This window comes from Carlito syrichta, unplaced genomic scaffold, assembly GCF_000164805.1.
Source record: "Carlito syrichta isolate Samal-C Ts95f unplaced genomic scaffold, Tarsius_syrichta-2.0.1 Scaffold309898, whole genome shotgun sequence".
Taxonomy (NCBI): domain Eukaryota; kingdom Metazoa; phylum Chordata; class Mammalia; order Primates; family Tarsiidae; genus Carlito; species Carlito syrichta.
This window is the reverse complement of record NW_007253994.1, coordinates 150,457-167,293: the sequence shown is the minus strand read 5'-3', so window position 1 is coordinate 167,293 and position 16,837 is coordinate 150,457. Positions and strand designations below refer to the sequence as shown.

Here is a 16,837-nt window from a genome sequence, read left to right as displayed (position 1 = left end):
ATTACAGGCTGAGCCACCGAGCCTGGATTTTTTTTTTTTGAGTTGGAGTCTCACTCTGTCTCCCAGACTGGAGTGCAGTGACATGCTCCCAGCCATTGCAACCTTGACCTGCTGGGTCCAGTGATCCTTCCACCTCAGCCTTCTAAGTAGCCAGAACTACAGGCACGCGCTAACATGGCCGGCTAATTTTTGACTTATTGTAGAAGCAAGGTCTCGCCAAGTTACCAGGGTGGGTCTCGAACCCGCGGGCTCAGGCAATCCACTCGCCTAGGCCTCCCAAAGTACTGGAATTACAGGTTGAGTCACCGAGCCCAGCCAAGTCAGTCTTTTTACTTGCTGGACTTTTTAGTCTTTATTTATTTATTTATTTTTGAGTTGGAGTCTTACTCCGTCACCCAGACTGGAGTGCAGTGGCAGCTCCCAGGCACCGCAGCCTCGACCTGCTGGGCTCCAGCGATCCTTCCACCTCAGCCTTCCAAGTAGCTGGAACTACAGGTGCGTGCTACCACGCCCGGCTAATTTTTTGATTTATTGTAGAGTTGAGGTCTCGCCAAGTTGCCCAGGTGGGTCTTGAACCCGTGGGCTCAGGCAATTCACTCACCTCAGCCTCCCAAAGTGTGGGATTACAGGCTGAGCCATCGAGCCTGGCTTAGGCTTTATTTTTTAGTTCTGTTCTTTGTGGTGTGTATGTGCAGTTGCTTGGTTTTGTTTGAGCTTGGGTCTGAATTATCTGGGCATTTGTTTCTATTTTCCATTTCAATTTGCCAAGAAAACTGAGCTTGGGTTTCGTGGAATGGATAAGGGTTACACCTCTGCCTCCCTACGAGCCCCACCCTCTCTGCTTAAAACATACTCAGACCTCCTAATAGCTGAAGCCTCTGCCCTTCTACCCTTCTAAGCTGGGGTTCCATGTCTCCCCTTCCCATTGCTGCTGAAATTCTTGCAAGCCTGGCTTGCATACCTGCTGCTTCCCCTCTATCAGTCTCTCCCTAAGTTTCTGCAATTTGGCCTCTATCTTTCCCAACTTGCTGAAGTGATTATCTCATATGTCCAAGTTGTTAAATATTATTAAATATCATGGCCTTTTTGCAACCCTCATTCCTCTTGATGTCACAGAAACATCTGAAACTGCTGACCTCACCCTTGTGAAGTCCTCCTCTTGGCCTCCGAAAGGCCCTTGGTCTCCCCAACCACTGCTTTTATTGCCTTCACAGCTCTCCTTCCTGCCCCAATCCTCGAACACAAAATGTTTCCCAAAGAACTGTCCTTGTCCCACTTCTCTTTCCTCCTTCTAGCAGCTCATCCTCTGCCACAGTTTCAACAATACCTATATGAGGATGACTCGAAAACTGGTATCTGGAGTCCTGACCTCTCTTCTGACCTACTTTTGAAACAGCCTGCTAGAAACCTTCCTCTGATGTTCTGCGAGCACCTTAAACTCAGTAGATCCAAAATCAATGCCATTACCTTTCCCAACAAAAGTCACATTTCCTCCTGTTTTACGTTTGTGGAGAGTGTGAGTGTGCTTCCTTTAATGGCGCCACTGCACTCCAGTCTCCTGGGCCCAGCCTTTGGCCTATTCACCTTTTCCTTCTTCACTTTTTGTCCCAGGCAGCCCCTCAAGCAGAATAGATTCAGAGACTCACCACTCCTTAAATTCATCCACAGTGGAACTCCAGATTTTGAAATGCTTTTACCCCACCCTCCTTCACTGTTCCCTTACCCTGTCACCTGCACGACGCACACAGATGCCCCTGATCTGCTTCTTCTCTCATCCTTTTCGTGACGAATCCACCCTGACATCACTGTCCAAGTAATTTTTCCTAAGGCAGAGGTCCCCGTCATATCATTCCCTTATTTAAAAACCTCCATTGTCTTCTTGGTTTCCTTCAGGACCAGGGAAAGACTCCTTCCCTTGGCATTCAGACTTCCACGTGGAATGTCTCCAAACTACCGTTCTGTCTGGATTTCAAGACTCTTCCGCATGCTCTGGTCACTGTGGGCTGCATTGTGCCCACATGCATCCCAAGCTCCCCAGCTCCATAGCTGTACTCAGGCCACCCTGTGTTGGTGCAGACACTCCTCCCTCCTCCCCATTCACCAACCAAATGTCCTCCTTCCTTCAAGGTCAACCTGCAATGTCACCATGCCTGGACCACTCCTTAATCTTTCAGAGCACTCCATCACTCCTCTGCATCCCTATAAAACCCTGTTTCTTCTCTCTGATGTCACTTATCTAAGCATGCCTGAATCTAGTCATTTGCATATTTGGTCCAATTGCCCCCCAAAATGCACATGGTTTGAAAGGAAGGACTCTATCTTGGTTTTGGGTTGTTTTTTTTTTTTTTTGAGTTGGAGTCTCACTCTGTCGCCCAGACTGGAGTGCAGTGGCCACTCCCGGCCACCGCAGCCTCGACCTGCTGGGCTCTGGCGATCCTTCCGCCTCAGCCTTCCAAGTAGCCGGAACTACAGACGTGCACTACCACATTCGGCTAATTTTTGATTTATTGTAGAGACAAGGTCTTGCCAAGTGGCCCGGGCGGGTCTCGAACCCGTGGGCTCAGGCAATCCTCTCGCCTCGGCCTCCCAAAGTGCTGGGATTACAGGTTGAGCCACTGAGCCCAGCCAGTTTTGGGTTTTTTTTGAGACAGGGTCTCGCTCTGTTGCCGAAGCTGGAGGACAGTGGCACGGTATGATCAAGGTTCACTAAGGTTCACTGCAGCCTCGGCCTCCTGGACTCAAGTGATCCTCCTGCCTCAGCCTCCCAAGCAGCTGTGGCCACAGGCACATGCCACCACACTATCTAATTTTTTTTTTTGTAGAGACAAGGTCTCGCCAAGTTGCCCGGGCGGGTCTCGAACCCCGGGCTCAGGCAATCCTCTCGCCTCGGCCTCCCAAAGCGCTGGGATGACAGGCATGAACCACCACGCCCTGCCTGCATCTCATTTCATCCTTCCATCCCAGGCAGTGTCCTAGGAGGTACTCGCCGAAGGAGTCCAGGGGAGGGTGCTGGCGTGTCCGGTGCACTGTGTCCCCAGGCCCTGGCATAGGGAGGTGTGGACGAAACTTCCGAATACACAGAACGAACTGAACCTCGAGGTCGGGCCGCAAGGACAGGCGCCCCTGCCCCATCGTCCGCCCCCAGCCCTGCCGCGCACCCACAACCCGCGCCTCCCGGAAGCTGCCGGCCCGGCCCGCGGCCTCCTGCACCGCTTGCTCGTTCAGCTCCGCCAGGTGAAGCAGGGCGTCTTCGATCGTCTCGGTGTTGACAACGCCAAACTGGAAGTCACTGAGGGAGGCCCCTCCTGGCCTCCCAGGCCCGGCCATATTTGCAAGGCCTTTAGGGGCCCCTCGGCGGCTGGCAGGATCCATACACGGGCCCTCCTCGCTCCTCTCCACCCTGGAGGTCTTCGCCTCGCGTCTGAGGAAACCCAGTTTAGGCGACAGCCTCGAGCCCTCCGCAGCTTTTCCCGCCCCAACGGCCGCGGACGCTCAGCCAATCAGAACGCACGGCCGCTTCTCGCCTCCCCCGCCCTTCCCTGAGGAGCGCGGAGGCTCCGCCCGGAAAAGGGCACTCGGACTACAACTCCCAGCGTTCCCCACGGCAGCCAAGGCCTACTGTTCCCAGCGACCCTCGCCAGCGGGACTGCGAAGGGCGGAGCAGCAACATGGCGGCGCCGGGAGCTGGTGATCCTCTAGATGCTGACAGAGGCAAGGCCCCGTTCGCTCAGCGCATCGACCCGACTCGGGAGAAACTAAGTCCCGCGCAACTGCAGTTCATGCGGCAGGTGCAGCTAGCCCAGTGGCAGAAGACGCTGCCACAGCGGCGGACCCGGAACATCGTGACTGGCCTAGGCATCGGGGCTCTGGTGTTAGCTATTTGTATCCATCCAGGCTGTAGACTCAGGGAGACTGTATCTGCGGGCAGGGGAAGGGGAACAGGAGCGTGCAGGAGGCCTGAACCAGCCGTTTAATGTTTGATTAAGATGGGGTTCTTAATTTGTTATTTCTAGCCGGGCGCGGTGGCTCACGCCTGCGGTAGCACTTTGGGAGGCGGAGGCAAGAGGATTGCCTGAGTCCAGGGGTTCGAGACCAGCGTGGGCAACGTGGCAAGACCTCGTCTCTGCGATTAATAGAAAAATTTACCAAAAGTGGGGTCGCTCACCTGTAATCCCAGCAACTCGGTAGACTGAGGCAGGAGGATCGCCAGAGCCCAGCAGGTCGAGGCTGCGGTAGTTGGGATTGTGCCATTGCACTCTAGCCTGGGCGACAGAGTGAGACTCTGACTCAAAATAGTAATAATAATTTGTCATTTCTAAGGTGCTGTCTCTTTTTTTTTGAGTTGGAATCTCACTCTGTCACCCAGACTGGAGTGCAGTGGCCACTCCCAGCCACCGCAGCCTCGACCTGCTGGGCTTCGGCGATCCTTCCTCTCAGCCTTCCAATTAGCTGGAACTACAGGCGCGCTACCACGCCCAGCTAGTTTTCTGATTTATTGTAGAGATGGGGTCTCGCCAAGTTGCCCGGGCGGGTCTCGAACCCACGGGCTCAGGCAATCCACTCACCTCAGCCTCCCAAGGCACGGGATTACAAGCTAAGCCACTGAGCCCGACTCTCAGGTGCTCTTTTAATGTGTTGTATTAATAACGGAGTTGGGGGCTCTGGGCTCAGAAGGAGCAGGGGGTGGGAGGCTGAAATCGCTGATTTGGGAGAATGGAAGAGTAAAAAGGGTTGTAGAGCAAGTCTAGGAAAAGGGAATGTGCTATTCCAAGTGGTTTCCTGAACCCATCTCCCTAGATGGTTACACCTTCTACTCAGTGTCCCAGGAGCGTTTCCTAGACGAGCTGGAAGACGAAGCCAAAGCTGCCCGAGCCCGAGCTCTGGCGAGGGCATCAGGACCCTAAGCTGAATGGGCACTGCACATCTCCAACCTGCCAGAGTCGCTTCATGTGGTGTATGACACCCTATGACCCTGTAGAAATTGAAGCCTGCTCACAGTTTCCTTGGCCTTACTAATCTCGGACCATGATAGAGCCCAAGAAGCCAGAAATTTACACATTTGGCCACCGTCAAGGGAACATTGCCCACTTTGCATTAACTGTCCAGCGAATGAGTCCTTCTTGTAGTTTGTTTCCTTGTTTGAGGGGTGTGTGACCTTGGCTTTTCCCCAAGTTTCTGATTTTACCCCTTTTACCTCACAGGGACACAACTGTTAGGTGGTTGATGTGGCAGCTTTGTGCAGTGTTGGAGCATAAAGTGGGAAAAATAGGTCCAAGTTGAGAATAATAAACTGAGTCATCTCTCCTGGAGCCAAGTGAGTGTGTGGATGCTGAGAGAAGGCATGGCATTTCATGTGGAAAGCTCCATGAGCAGTAGCTGCAGTGGTGGCATTGCCCCAGGGAGCTGTAAATGTTTAACTAGAATTACTTTTTCCGTGAGATCTTTCCATTTGATTTAAGAGAGAGATCATTGGGCTGTTTGAGACTGAACCACATCTTAGGCAAAGGAAGGTCACTCATCTGTCCTCTACCCTAAGAACATGCTCTCACTCTCCTGCCTTTACCATCCCTAGAGAGGTAGATGAAGAAAGACAGGCAGCCCTTTCTTTTAACCTCCACTGGCCTGTGGCGGGGTCTGGAGGGGATCTTAGCTCAGTCAAGTGGATCACTGATCTTGCAGTTTCCTCATGGACTGGTGGCAGGAAGCCAGAGGGCTGGGCAGCTTCCACCTCCACCGCTGCCTCCCATTGTGAAAGGAGAGTCCCTTTTAAATCCTCCCCTCCCTAACCCCACAGGGCTTTCCCCCTTAGTTCTTAAGGCATGACAGATTTATAAAGTCCTTGTTTCCAGCATTTTTATTGTCAGCTGTGAATTCCGGTGTGAGCACACCCTCTACACTCTCCCAACTGGGAGTGAGCCTTCTAGAAGCATCGGCTTGGGTGGGATTGCTTAGTGGTTGACCCTTGGCTGAGGAAGGGGTGGAGATGAAGATGGCAGCTGCAGAACTGACACCTCCACACAGCGAACGGTTCCCACATGTTTGGCTCTTCACTATAAGGGAGCTGCATTCGCCATGTTCCCCTGGCCTTCTACCCCCTCAATGCTGGGTTCTTCCTTGCTCAGTTGTGTTGGTCAGAAAAGCATCAGATTCTGAGAGCAAAAGCGGCATGGTAGGCCCTGGTGTGGGGGAGACACATGGATTCTGTTCTGAATTCACTGGAGGGAAAAGAAAAAGTGCTGAAGAAACCTCAGAGGTGGGAGGAAGGCAAAGCGGCAGCCAGTTACCATTCCCTGGGCTCTCCTTCCCTTGGGCCCGCCCTCACCATCCTGTCAACATCCCCGGCGAATTTCACCCCCTTGCTTGCCCGCTGCTCCTGGGAGCTGGTGCTGCTGCCACTCAGGGAGTTCCTTCGCATGATGCCTGGGAGCAGGATGGGGGAGGGAGAGCACTGAGTGAGGGAGGGGGGCTAGTCCCCCCAAACCAAGGGACAGACCCCCGGGGCCTGTAAGAAAACCTAGTTGGCAAGGAAGGGGTCTCAAGAGAAAGATGGCAGCTGGGTGACTGCAGTCTCACCAGGGCCTGGGGGCTCAGAGCGCTGCAGGCTGTTGCGGCGGGAGGTGGGGAAGCTGCCCTTGGAGAGACGGCGCTGGCGGCTGGACAGCATAGCAGCCGGGGCCACAATGCCTGGCGGGGGCTGCTTCCCAAGCCGGCTGTACAAGTCCTCAATTTCCTTTTTCTGTAGTGTCTGCAGTGCCTCCACCTCTGACAAATGCCTGAGGACGCAGCAAGGGCATGAGAGGGCTGGCCACACACCCTGCTCTCCCTGGCTCTGCTTCTTTGGCCTCCCCAGACTCACTTCTGCCGAAGGCTCTGCAGCTCAGCCCAGAACTCCTCATCCTCTCCACTGCTGTCCGACTCCTCGCTGCTCGGACACAGGCTGCTGTAGGAGTAGTTCATCCACACTGGGCTAGGATGGCTCAGGAGTGGGGGGCTACCCCCAACTCGGGGCTCCTTCCCATCGTCTCCGTCCTCCTCCACTCTGGGCCCCAGGCCCTCAGCTGCACGGTCACTCTCAGCCAGAGCTTCCCTAGTCTCTGGCCCATCTCTGGCACTATCCTCAGTGTCTGAGCTCTCTGAGGTCAGCTGAGGGGTTGGAGGCTTCAGAGAACTGGAGAGACTTGGGGATGCTGGCAGCAGGGGAAGAGGCTCAGCCGGTTCTTTGGATGAAGTCACCTGGAAACGCCCAACAAGCTGGGGCTTTCCCTCTACGGACACAAGGGGCAGGGAGAGAAATCAGCGGTGGGCCATAAAGGGCACTGGGGATCATGGGCAGGGGAAGGGCAGTGACTGGAGGCCTCACCTTCAGAGATGGGTGCCAGTCTGCCTTCACCCAGGAGTGGCCAAGCAGGACTTCGGGGGGCCTACAAGGTGTGGGTCCATGAGGAGGGAAAGATCCAGCAGAACCTCCCTAGTCATCCCTCTTGGCTTCCTCCTCACCTCACTCTCCATCTCAGCTGTGTGAGGTGAAGGGCTCTCCGGGCCATAGGGCGCAAGGGGAGAGGGTGGAGGCAGGCTGGGTAGGGGACTAGGAGGGGCTGGAGGAGACTGGGAAAGGAGCCCAGGCGAGGGGGACAGCAGGGACTGGGCCACGGTCATCACAGCCAGTGAGAAGGCACTAGCCAGAGAGAGGAGAGGGGCCGCTGTGGTGGGGGGGAGGGGAGAAGTGGGGGAGCGTGGAGGAATGAAAGGGGCGCTTAGAGTGGCCTGGGAACAACTGGGGGAGAATTCAGGTGGAGAACTGGGGGGCACGGAACTCTGAGAGCACAGGATTGGAAACTCAGATGCACTGGAGGGGAAGGGAAGTGGAGAGCTGGGGGGGTGTGGTGAGGAATGTGAGAGGACCTGGGAAGAAATGGGGGAGAATGCACAGGAGCTGGGATGACAGTGGGGGGAACTGATGGGGAAGGCGGAACCTGGGAAAACGGGGGTTCCAGGGGAAAGTGGGTTTCCAGAAGACAGAGGCGTTCCAGGAGAAGATGAGGAGGTGGAGAAGACTGCCCAGCTCCTCTGCTCCAGGGAGGCATTGCTCTGGGGCTCTGCTGGGGGCAGGGCGGGTTGTTGAGACGCCATCCCCGTGCCCATTCCTTCCCAGGAGCAACCCCAGGGTGGAGGGGAGCATGGCCAGAATGCTACATACCACTAGCTGGGCCTGGGAGGGGTCCTGGGAGGTCAGGCAGGGGTGTTGGCTCCTCCTGGGGGAGAGAAAGGAGCCCACGGTCACACTGGGGAAGAGCTGAATCTCAGATGAAGGTTTCAGAGTGTGGTTCTTCAGCCAAGATCCATGAACCTTGAGGAACCCACCCGGGAGTTCCAAGGGATTCCAAAGCACATGTGCTGAAATATTTAAGGGTAAAAGGGCATGATGTCTGCAACTTACTCTCGGGTGGTTCAGAAAACATACTATGTACGCATACACACAGAGAAGGGAGAGGAAGAGAATAAAACTAACGTGGCAAAACTGGGCAAAGGGCATCTAGGGGTTCATTGTACAATTCTTGCAACTTCCCTCAACTCTGAAATTATCTCAAAATAACGAGTTAAAGTATGCATTGGGCATATTTTTCTAGAAAGAGTCCATGGCTTTCATCATATCCTCAAATGGGATAAGAGCCACTGTTTTGGGATCCCAGAGAGGAAGAATAGTTAGTCTAAGGGAACTGTTAGGGAGTCCACTCCCTCCTGGAGATGTCCAGAGGGGTTTGACCTGGGGGTTTAGAGTGTCTTCAGCAGCCTCCACAGGACCAGTATCTCTCTTCAACAGGGTCTCCACTCGCTGGATAATCTCCCGAATCCGGCTCAGAAATCCATCTTGCTCCGAGGGCAGAATGAACTCATTGTACACCTGGTGAAGGTCAACAGAATGGAGAGGGAGGGCTTGGTTAGCTCACTCATCCCCCTCTCCCTGCTCCTGATATTTAAAAAGTAACCCTTCACACTGCTGCTTCTGTCGATCACCAACCTACAACAAGTAAATACCTATCATGTTCTGGGAACTGTGTAAGAATAATACAGACTGGATGGAGAGGCGCTAACACTCAAAGGATGCATGTATATACCAGATGCTTTACATATATATCCACATAACTCCAACAGCAACTTCCCAGGATTCTTACTAACATTGCCATTGTGGAATTAGAGTAACCAATGCTCTAAGAGGTTACATTCAGTCTGCCCAAGGTCACGGGATTTAAACCCAAGTTTAGGCCAGGCGTGGTGGCTCACACCTGTAATCCCAGCACTTTGGGAGGCTATGAAAGGACTGCCAGAGCCCAGGGGTTCAAGATCATCCTGGGCAACTTGGAAGACCTCATCTCTCCAAAAATAGAATAATTAGCCAGTGTGGTGACATGTACCTGTAGTTCCAGTTACTTGGATAGCTGAGGTGGAAGGATGGCTTGAGTCCAGCAGACCGAGGCTGCAGTGGCCATGAGTGTGCCACTGCACTCTAGCTTGGGCTACAGAGTTAGACTCCAACTCAAGAAATAAATAAATAAACCCAGGCTTACCTACAGCCAGAGCCTGGGTTCTTTCCACTGTTACCTCACGTGCTTTTGGACACGATTCCTGCCCCACACGGTTTATAAAATGTACCACACAGGCCCACATACACACAAATACCATAAATGGTAAATGTCACATTCAAATCTATGAACATTTACTGAACACCTATGTGCCAGGCACTGTGGTGAGTACTGTGGGGATATAGGGAAGTGTGAAACAAGGTCCTGGTCTTAACAGCCCAGAATCTCATGGAGAAGACACATAAATAAGTAACTTATTCATGATAGCTAAGGCGCTTGTGAGTGAGGTAGAGAAATAAGTGCTATTTCAGGAGGGGCACAGGAAAAGTTGTTTAATGGGTACTGAGTTTCAGATTTGCAAGATGAAAAAGTTCTGGAGATCTGTTTCATGACAATGTGAAGATACTTAACACTACTGAACTTTACACTTAAAGATGGTAAATTTTATGTTTTTTAACCACCTTCAAAAAAAAGGGGAAAAAAATGACTCCAGGCTTGGTGTGGTGTCTCATGCAGTGGCTCCACCTCACTTTGGGAGGCCGAGGTGACAGGATTACCTAAACCCAGGGGTTCAAACAATCAGCCTGGGCAACTTGGCGAGACTGCATCTCTACAATAAATAAAAAAATTAACTGGGTGTTGTGGTGTGTGCCTGTAGTTCCAGCTACTTGGAAGGCTGAGGTGGAGGGATTGCCTGAGCCTAGCAGGTCGAGGCTGCGGCAGCCATGAGCGTGCCACTGAACTCCAGCCTGGGTGACAGAATGAGACTTCTACTCAGGGAAAAAAAAACTATTCCAAAGAAGGAACACCACCTTAGGGATGGGGAAATCTGGGAGTTTTCACAGAGTAAGTCTTTAGAGCTGAACACTGATGGATGAGAGAAAAAAACAACCTTTATTGAGGACCTACTATGTGTGGACACTTCTCATATATGACATCATATTATATTAGAACATCCTGCAAAACAAGTGTTATCATCTGCATTTTGCTGATGAGAAACTGAGGTTCACAGTGGTAAAGAAACTTGCCCAAGTTCACCAAATTGGTAACTAACAGAGCTGAATCTGAACTCAGGTATGATGGAAAGCCCACCCCTTCCTCTATTCCAGCCTGTTCATCAGGAAGAGAAGAACATTCTAGGCAGACGGAACAGCATGGTGGCTTTGAGGCACGAAAGGCACAGGTACATTCTTAAAACAGTGCAGACACGAGTATAGCTGAGTGTGCCGTGAATGTTAAAGGACATGCTTTGGAATTTGGACCTCACTCTACAACCAGAAGTGGCCACTAATGATTTTGGAGTGAAAAGCAACAGATCCAAGAGTCAGGAGAGCTCTGCTGCAGAGGAGTGGAGGGTGGACTGGTAAGGGAGAAAAGAGGGGAACATTCCCTGAGTTCTAGAGGCGGGGACACTTTGGTTCTGTGGAATCAGAGTGGGAATGAAAGCCCATTAGAGCAGGCTCTCAGGGCAAACGACCACTGAGCAGATGGAGGGAGGGGCAGGAGAGAACCCGGCGTGGCACCTTCAGAAATCAGTGTCGCTGAACGGAGGACTGAGAGGGTTGAATGGTTTGACAGAAGGTGATGAGCTTCAGGTGCCAGGTGATATCATTATCTTTGTCCTGGACACAGGAGAATGACATGACGGAGGACGTGCCTTAGAGAGAGCTCCTGATCCCTGGCATTTCTCCCATGCCCTTCCCTCCTTCACCCCCCAGACTGGCATCCACCCCCAACTCCACTGAAACTAGCCTCCCAAAAAGACAGACCTTTTCCTAACAAAAGCCAGTGTGGTCCTGCTGCAGGCTTCACACCATGCTTGAAACTCTTTCCTCGTTCAGTTTTTACTAACATCCTCCTACCTCTCTGGCTCTTGGGTACCAGTCACACACTGCTGCTCCCTTTTCTGGTTGGCCTCCCCCATGCCCCTGACAGTTCCCTGCTGATCTGGCAGGTTACTCTCCATCTCCTCCTACCTCTCTGGCTCCACCTCTGAGTCCTCCAATGACCTATTATCCTCTTTCCCAATCTAGAACTGGTGGCATCTACAGAGACACTCTCAGACCCTCTCTCTCTGACTCTGCAGGTCCATCTCGCTCCACTCTGTACTAACCACTCCCAAATCCACATCCCTCCAGCCCTGTGTGACCCATACCCCACTGCAACGGATCCTGCCTCAGTTGTTCCTTCTTCACACAAGCTTATCACAACCCTTAAACAAAAAACAACAACCTACTTTCATTTCAAATTCCCTCTCTCCTTTGGTGGCCCACTTCCCTTACTTCCTCCAAGCTGTACATCGCCATTAACATCCCCTCACCCTAACTCCCTACCGTATCAAATCAGCAAATATTTATTGAGCGTCTATTATGTGCACGGTACTACGGCCAATAGGTTACCAGATTATCGAGTAACTTATTTTCTTAAAACGACCCTCAGATTCACCCCTTCCCTTCCTCCCCACCATAATCCACTCTTGCCTGCATCCACATCTGGCTTCTTTTGTCCATCTCCCAGCTGGATTCCCTACCCCTTGCCCCCTCCCTCATCCCATGGCAGAACAGTCTTCATAACACCTGTCGTCACCATGTTACACTCTGCCAACTCTTAAGACTGTCTATGATCCAGGATCACTCCACCTTCCTGGCTTCACCTCCCACAGCTGGCCTGTATGGACCGCGGTTTCCTCATGGAGCCTTCCAACCCTATATTCCAAGTCACTCCTTATTTGGAAGGCCTTTGCTTAGGCTGTCTCTGTGGCTAGACATGCCCTTCCCACCCATCTGCTAAGACCCTGAGCAAGACCCACTGTCCCTTCTGCCCGCAGCCCATCCTTCACCCACAGCCACAGCAGCACACATCTTGCACGTACTTACATGCACCACTTGTGTGTGTACCTGGTCAATGTAGGTCTCAAATTGCTCCAGCTGGGGAGTCAAACCTCATCGGATAAACAGAAATCGCCCCAAAACCGGGGCTGAGATGTCTCCAGCATCATTGTGTTGAGTGCCAGCTGGGGCTTTAAAAACCCATGCCATTGAATCAGGAGGTTTTAGGACACCAGGAGGGAGACTCTTGTCCCAGATCCAAACACTCTGGCCACATCTCTCTCCTTCTCACCATGGCAGCTGCGATCTCTTCCGGGCTGTCCCCATCCAGGTCAAATCGGAAGGTCACCATCTTGCTGTTGTGGGTCTGTAGCTGGCACTCAACCACTCTGTCATTCTGGTCTGAGACCTTCAGATTCAAAGTCAGCAGAAGGGAGCAGATCAAGCCGTCTGTTATCATGCTGTGTCCCCACTCTACTCCAGCCAAGTGACAGTGACCAGACTGGACTTGGAGAGAAATAGACGCCACCCTAAAGTCTGATATCAGAAACCAGACAGCAGGTCAGGTGCAGTGGCTTACGTCTATAATCCCAGCACTTTGGGAGGCCAAGATGAGAGGATTGCCTAAGCCCACGGGTTCAAGACCAGTCTGGGCAACTTGGCGAGACCTCATCTCTAAAAAAAATGAAACCAGACTGGCTGCCTCTGGGGTACCAGTCACACACTGCTGCTCCCTTTTCTGGTTGGCCTCCCCATGCCCTTGACAGTTCCCTGCTGGCCCATCAGATTGCTTTCCATCTCTCGTGCCCCTTCCTTACACTTGTGACCCGCAGCCGGGATCGGGGTCTGCGCCGAAGGTTTCTCCCTAGGGGTCTCCTCATTCGTCCCATCCCTTCTCCTATGTCACTAAGGCCTGATGCTGCATCTGAGGCATAGCTGGAAAAGGAAAAGGAGACAGAAGGGGTGTCAGAGTGGACCCTGGGACCCCAGAGCTCCATATGTCCTACCCAGGTACCCCAACTTGTACCAGAACATACCTGTCCCCAGTGGAAAAGTCACCGCCAGGGCCGGAACGTGGAATGGATAGGGCAAAAGCCTGAAACAGGGTAAGGGTTCATGAGGTCATGGAGAGACAACTGCTGGAGTCTAGGGAGATGGTGTCAAGGATGCTGAGTGGACACTAGGGAGATACAATTGGGGAAGATTAAGACAACAGTGGTGGATTACCAGGGAGGTGGGGCTGGGTCACGAGGCTGGGTTTCACAAGGAGGGTGATAGGTCAAAGGCTTGGAATGGCTGGGAGCCCCCCATGTGACCCCTCTCACCGAGGGCAGGCAGAGCTGGGATTCAGCGGGGCTGGATGGCACCTCCCCGGGGGGCTGAAGGGCGGGGTCTGAGGCATCCAGGAAGCCGGAGGAGCTGAGGTAGCCATCAGTCTCGCAATCCGCTGGTTGGGGAGGGAGGGGATCAAAAAAGGGGAAATAAAGAGTGGTGGCAGAGGAGGTGGTCAGCCTGGACAAGGAGGGGCCTGGAGCTGTGGGGCCATTCTTTCCCAGAGGGAGCTTATGGCTAGACAGGAAGGCAGGGTGCCTGACGGTGCTGCTGAATTGAGCTTCTGGGGAGGAGGGGGAGGCCAAGGGTCCTGGGACCTAAGTCCCAAGGTCAGGGGGACTTACAGGTGGTGGATGAGTAGCTGGCATGGCGAAAGAGGAAGGGCTGGTGCTGGTCTGCCTCTGGCTCCTCGGGCTCCGGAGGAAAGACACTGGGAGGTCCAGATGTCAGGGGGACAGTTGCTGGTGGAGGTCCTGGCTCGGATGGGAGGGCCTCCAGCTCCCTAGCTTTGCGCAGTTTCTCACGCTTTCGCTGGATGGCGGCAACCCGTTCACGCACTGCGCGGGCCACTGGCTGGTAATCAGCTTCACAGACTAAGCCCAGAGCCACCTAGAGTTGGGAGGGTGAGGGACACAGTTTGGGACCCCCTCAAAGATGTGACCAGTCACTATAGAACATGCCTGTAATCCCAGCACTTTAGGGGACTGAGGTGGGAAGATCATTCGAGGCCACTAGCTTGAGACCAGCCTGGGCAACATAGTGAGACTCCTGTCTCTACCAAAAAAAAATGTTTCTAATGAGAAAATTGAGGAGAAAAAACCCCCCATCAGGACACCTTGGGGCCTCCAGGATACAGAAGAAAGGAACCAACACTGATTGACCCCCCCCACTGTGTTCTTTGCTAGCAACTCCTTACATTATCATCATGAAATCCTGCCAATAACCTTGTGAGTTAAGTCTTATCAGCCCCACTTTAGAGATTAAGTGAAGTGACCAGTTCATGGTGATACAGTAAATCAGTGGTTCTCAATGTGAGAAGGAGACATATGGCAATATCTGGAGACATTTTTAGTTGTCACAACCAGATGGTAGGCGGTACTGAAACTAATAAAGGTGAAGCCAAGGGTCCTTCTCAACATCTTGCCATGCACACAACAGTCCCCAAAACAAAGATGTCAATAGTGGCAAGGTCAAGAATCCCTTGTAAGTACGTAATGGACCAGGACTGATCTCAGGTCAAGCGGGGCCGTGCTATGGAGACCTGCTCTGATGCCACATGTCAAACACATTCTCAGGTTCTTGACCCACCGTGGATGATCTCACCCTTACAACTGCCATTTCTCTGACAAGAATCCCATACTCCCTCCCTTCCTTCTCCCTCAGGACTTCCTAAGCCAGCACCCAAGTTTCTGCCCCCACAGCATCGTGTGCCCCTCCCCTTCCACCAGCTTCTGCTCATCACCTTCTCATTCCTTTCACAATCTCTCTGGGGTGAGTAAAGGAGAAGGGGGGCAAGACAATCTGATTTAAAACTCGGCTGGGCTTAGTGGCTCAGTCTGTCATCCCAGCACTTTGGGAGGCCGAGGCGAACAGATTGCCTGAGCCTGCGGGTTCGAGACCCACCCGGGCAACCTGGCAAGATCTCATCTCTACAATAAATCAAAAATTAGCTGGGTGTGGTAGCGTAACCTGTAGTTCTGGCTACTCCGAAGGCTGAGGCAGAAGGATCGCCTGAGCCCAGCAGGTCGGGGCTGCGGTGGCTGGGAGCATGCCACTGCACTCCAGCCTGGGCGACAGAGTGAGACTCCAACTTAAAAAAAAAAAAAAGAATTCTAGCCACTGCAGTTTCGGTCCAGCTCTACTACTTACTCATTTGAGACTTGGACAAGCTCAACCTCTCTGAGCTTCCGTTTTACTCATCCATAAGTTGGAATGAGGCCAGTCACAGTGGCTTATGCCTGCAATCCCAGCACTTTGGGAGGCAGAGGAGAGAGGAAAGCCTGATTCCAGGGGTTCAAGACCAGCCAGGGTAACATGGTGGGACCTCGTCTCTACAATAAATCAAAAATTTAGCTGGCATGGTGGTGCATGCCTATAGTCCCAGGTACTTGGAAGGCTGCGGCGGAAGGATCACCTGAGCCCAGCAGGTCAAGGCTGTGGTAGCCGTGATCATGCCACTACCCTCCAGCCTGGGTGACAAAGTGAGACTCAGACTCAAAAAAAAAGTTGGGATGAAATGACCCTCTATGCAGGGTGGATAGCTAGCAAAGGTCAAATGTCTGTGAAAGGGCTTTAAGCCACATTACAGACGTGGACTATTAGTGAACTCCCACCATGTGCCAAGCACTGCCAGGGATAGAAAAACCAATGAAGCACAGTCCCTGCCCTCAAGGAATGTAGAGTCTAGCGAAGGAGAAAAACTGTGTCCAGGCATAAGACAAGGTCCTACGATGGGGCCCTGTGAAGTAGAAAGAAGCATTTAATGTTGACTCTGGGGGGAAGGTGTCTTGAAACCCGTGTTTCTGAGCATGTTGAAAGAAAGGAAAAGAACAAGGGAGGGGGGAGGAAAGGAGGAAAATAAATAGATACACCGACAGGAAGAGCCTTCCAAGAAAAACGGATCAGCAGGGACGCTGGAGGACCCAGGACTTGCTCTGGAAAGTAACACTGGGTGTGCGTGCGAGTGAGGAAGGGGGGAGAGGTGGGGGGGCACCGCAGGACAAGTCCAGGGGGGTGGCTGGGCTCGCTCCCCGCAACCCGGCGCCCCATCCCCGTCGCACCGGCCCCGCCCCGCAGCGACACAGTCTGTCCTCCGCTCACCATCTCCTGCGCCACCTCCTCGGCCGCGTCCCGGCCCAGCTGGAACAGGAACTCGATGGCCTGGTTGTCCCGCGGGCGCCCCCCGCGCCGCGCGTCCTCCATGCGCAGCCAGAGCTTGAGGCCCGGCTTCTCGCCGTCGTCTTCCTCCGCCAGCTCCACGTGCACGCCGCGCTCCTCACGGAAGAAGGCGTGGGACAGGAGATCCTGGATCGTGAACCTGGGGCGGCGCGGGGTGGCAGGTGGGGGGAGTGGAGGGTCAGCCGAGCGCGCCGCCCC

The 16,837-nt window shown here is 53.2% G+C and overlaps 3 protein-coding genes across 3 annotated transcripts in view; 1 reads left to right on the top strand and 2 right to left on the bottom strand.

The window, feature by feature from the left end:
* CNTD1 (cyclin N-terminal domain containing 1) overlaps positions 1-3,327 on the bottom strand; it is a 10,775-nt gene extending 7,448 nt beyond the window's left edge. Inside the window, exon 1 of the mRNA XM_008068231.1 lies at positions 3,159-3,327. Coding sequence (XP_008066422.1) covers positions 3,159-3,327 — 169 coding nt within the window. The remainder of the gene's footprint in view (positions 1-3,158) is intronic.
* Positions 3,328-3,645: 318 nt separating this feature from the next.
* On the top strand, positions 3,646-5,314 carry LOC103270695 (cytochrome c oxidase assembly factor 3 homolog, mitochondrial). The gene is made up of 2 exons (XM_008068227.2): positions 3,646-3,882; positions 4,798-5,314. Exons 1-2 carry the CDS (start codon positions 3,669-3,671, stop codon positions 4,902-4,904), a joined length of 321 nt encoding a protein of 106 aa, XP_008066418.1. The 5' UTR covers positions 3,646-3,668; the 3' UTR covers positions 4,905-5,314.
* A 524-nt stretch (positions 5,315-5,838) lies between these two features.
* Positions 5,839-16,837, bottom strand: part of WNK4 (WNK lysine deficient protein kinase 4) — a 16,492-nt gene continuing 5,493 nt past the window's right edge. The window contains exons 7-20 of the mRNA XM_021717649.1: positions 16,562-16,778; positions 14,086-14,350; positions 13,735-13,856; positions 13,447-13,505; positions 13,228-13,345; positions 12,702-12,818; positions 8,765-8,902; positions 8,198-8,252; positions 7,498-8,099; positions 7,361-7,421; positions 6,857-7,265; positions 6,574-6,773; positions 6,323-6,420; positions 5,839-6,215 (exon numbers count right to left, since the gene is read on the bottom strand). Of these exons, the coding sequence (XP_021573324.1) occupies positions 6,213-6,215; positions 6,323-6,420; positions 6,574-6,773; positions 6,857-7,265; positions 7,361-7,421; positions 7,498-8,099; positions 8,198-8,252; positions 8,765-8,902; positions 12,702-12,818; positions 13,228-13,345; positions 13,447-13,505; positions 13,735-13,856; positions 14,086-14,350; positions 16,562-16,778 (2,464 nt within the window). The 3' untranslated portion in view covers positions 5,839-6,212. The remainder of the gene's footprint in view (positions 6,216-6,322; positions 6,421-6,573; positions 6,774-6,856; positions 7,266-7,360; positions 7,422-7,497; positions 8,100-8,197; positions 8,253-8,764; positions 8,903-12,701; positions 12,819-13,227; positions 13,346-13,446; positions 13,506-13,734; positions 13,857-14,085; positions 14,351-16,561; positions 16,779-16,837) is intronic.